We start from the raw sequence: 2,705 nt of genomic DNA, 5'->3' as shown, positions 1-2,705 counted from the left end.
CCAATATAAAATAAAAGGGTTTTTACACAAAGCATTTCTACAGTAAAACATCAAAACTGAACATACCCCCATTCATTGTTCCATTCTAACACTGAACACAAAATGGCAGTTTTATGACAACACTGAACATACCCTTTATTATTTCATATTTATATGCAGTTTTAACTTCTAACTAATTAAAGTCAACAGAAAAATAAATTTATTTTTATAATAGACCATAATTACATATTTACAGTCATAAAATAAAGTTTTTTACCTAAGGTATTTCAACAGTAAATCATAAAAACTGAACATACGCCCATACATATTTTCTTTCTAACACTGAACACAACCTGAATTTAATTGATATTTTTGGACCAATAATAAACATATATAAGATGATAGAAGGAATAAAAAATAATTATATTGAAAAAAGCACATAATTACATATTTGCCATTATAAAATATACTTTTTATAATCACATTCTTGCAAGGGAAGGTCAACTCACTGAACATACCCTCTACTGCTTTTACCTGTTAACACTGAACACAACCTAATTTAATTTATATATTTCGACTTTAAATTTCACAAATAATAAAAAAATAGATAGCCCAATGGGCTAAGCTCTGGTTTATGAATCATATTGAATTGAAATCATAGCCATACATTTATTTTCCATACACTAAGGGCATTTAAACTGTGATCCACTGAACATACCTCCTTACATTTTTGTTTCTCTTTTGATTTCTCCTTGACTCATAACATTATTCGCAATTTTCTTTCTCCTGATATTCTAAACAAAAAAGGCCAAATTGACTTACACTGAACACACCCCTTGCACGTGAAATCAAAACAAAGCAACACAAATTCTCAGGAAAAGGTGACAGACAACAGCTCCTTACAATGCTGGCTCCAATTAAACATTTATTAGCCACGAAACGTATCATTTTGGCCAGTGGTTCACCGCGGAGGCAGGAATTGGTCAAGTCATTGGTAAAGAAAACAGAAAATTATATCGGTCAGCTTTCTTATTAATAATTTCTTTATTTAAAGGGTCTCAATGCTGAATTGTGTCCATCCACTTTTGAGGAGAACCTCAATCCCGCCGATTTTAAAGATTTCTCCAAATTTATAGAGGCCACTGCCTTGGGAAAGGCTGAGGAGGTATATAATCGTTTAAAAACGGGTGATAATCAAGAAGAGATATTGGTAATTGCTGCCGACACAATGGTAACAATGGGTTCAGAGATTTATGGTAAACCCAAAGATAACGCCGATGCCTTGAGGATGATAACAAAGTAAGAGGGGTGGAGGGGAATGGAAAATTTTATTGTTATAATTAATTGATTATCCGGTATGTATTACAGTCTTGCTGGTAAATGTAACACGGTCTTTACCGGTGTTGTGCTAAAACATTCCAAAGGGGTACGCAGTTTCACCGAAACGGCTGATGTATATTTTGGCGAATTGTCAAGGGAACAAATTGAGGCGTATGTTGCAACTGGTGAACCATTGTAAGTGTTTTGGGGGGAGTAAAATGAAAATTTAAAAGAGATTATAAAAATCCTGAATATGTTTCAGAGACAAAGCTGGCGGTTATGGTGTCCAGGGTCTGGGTGGTGCTCTGATATCACGCATTGATGGTGATTTTTATTGTGTTATGGGTCTGCCGTTACATCGTCTGTGTTGTGAATTGAACAAATTGTTTGTGGAAGATGCCTCCTAGGAGGTTTTAGTTATTTATTTTGCGTTTTTTTTTTAATTTTTGTTAAATGTTTGTTACGACCACAGGGAAAATAAAAAGAGGCTATATTTTTGGTTATGCGTAACATATGATGATGTTTCGAACTGGATTCGAATCACTCAGATTACGCATAGCTAGTCAGTTGAAAAGTTGTGTATTCTTGGGAACACTTTGTGGAAGGAAAACAACAGAGAGCCGGAATTTTAAAATATATACATTAAAAAGAAAGGGAAGAATTCAAGTCTAGGGTCCAGTTGAGAATCGTTTCGAGGTTTTTTTCCACATGTAGTCCTAAAAACACTGATTAAAACCACTGCGGATTACATTTTTGCCGAAATCAGACTTCCCGATACATGAAAGGTAAGATCTACGTCAAAAACCTTATGTCGATTAAATATATTCGTGAGTTTATGGAGAACGATTTGGATCATCATGTAGCTCAAAAATAGGATTTTTGTTTGAATGCCAAAATATGGTCTCTAATTAGAAATTTATATTTAAAATAGGACACCGGGAGACCCATATATAATATATTGTTATATATCGCCTATTATATTCATAATTGATGGAGATCCATTCGAGGGGGTCTATTTCCAGGTCCCATAAAACTTTTCAAATGAATTCTTTTGTATTCCGATCGAAATGGTTTACATTGTTATATTTCCAATTTTTTTTTATAATTCACTTTTTGAAGATACAGCATCTAAAGGAGTCCTTTCGATGTCTCATATGTCTTTCCAAACGAATTTCCTTTAATAAAGACCTAGTTCGGGATTTTTCTTTGGCTTAAGTCTAGTTTAGGGGCTCCACCCGGATCGCTTTGAAATTTTTACCGTAAGTAGTCCTCGTTGTGCTGACTACAGTGATATATATTTTATGTGGGGGAAATGCATACTTCCCGAGATATGGGCCTTGAAAGTTTGGAATATACCTTGGTTAGAACGGCCGTTTTACTAATGCCACCAATGCAATATGGGTATC

General features: G+C 34.3%; 1 protein-coding gene across 1 annotated transcript; it reads left to right on the top strand.

Moving 5' to 3' along the window:
- Positions 1–883: 883 nt before the first annotated feature.
- On the top strand, positions 884–1,706 carry LOC133325259 (dTTP/UTP pyrophosphatase-like). Its single transcript, XM_061534048.1, has 4 exons — positions 884–973; positions 1,034–1,278; positions 1,348–1,494; positions 1,562–1,706. Exons 1-4 carry the CDS (start codon positions 884–886, stop codon positions 1,704–1,706), a joined length of 627 nt encoding a protein of 208 aa, XP_061390032.1.
- Positions 1,707–2,705: the final 999 nt, after the last annotated feature.

Source organism: Musca vetustissima, unplaced genomic scaffold (assembly GCF_032173495.1).
Source record: "Musca vetustissima isolate MV318-11 ecotype Yass unplaced genomic scaffold, APGP_CSIRO_Mvet_v1 utg206837, whole genome shotgun sequence".
Lineage (NCBI taxonomy): Eukaryota > Metazoa > Arthropoda > Insecta > Diptera > Muscidae > Musca > Musca vetustissima.
The sequence above is the reverse complement of the archived record's forward strand: the minus strand, read 5'-3'. Positions and strand labels throughout refer to the sequence as shown.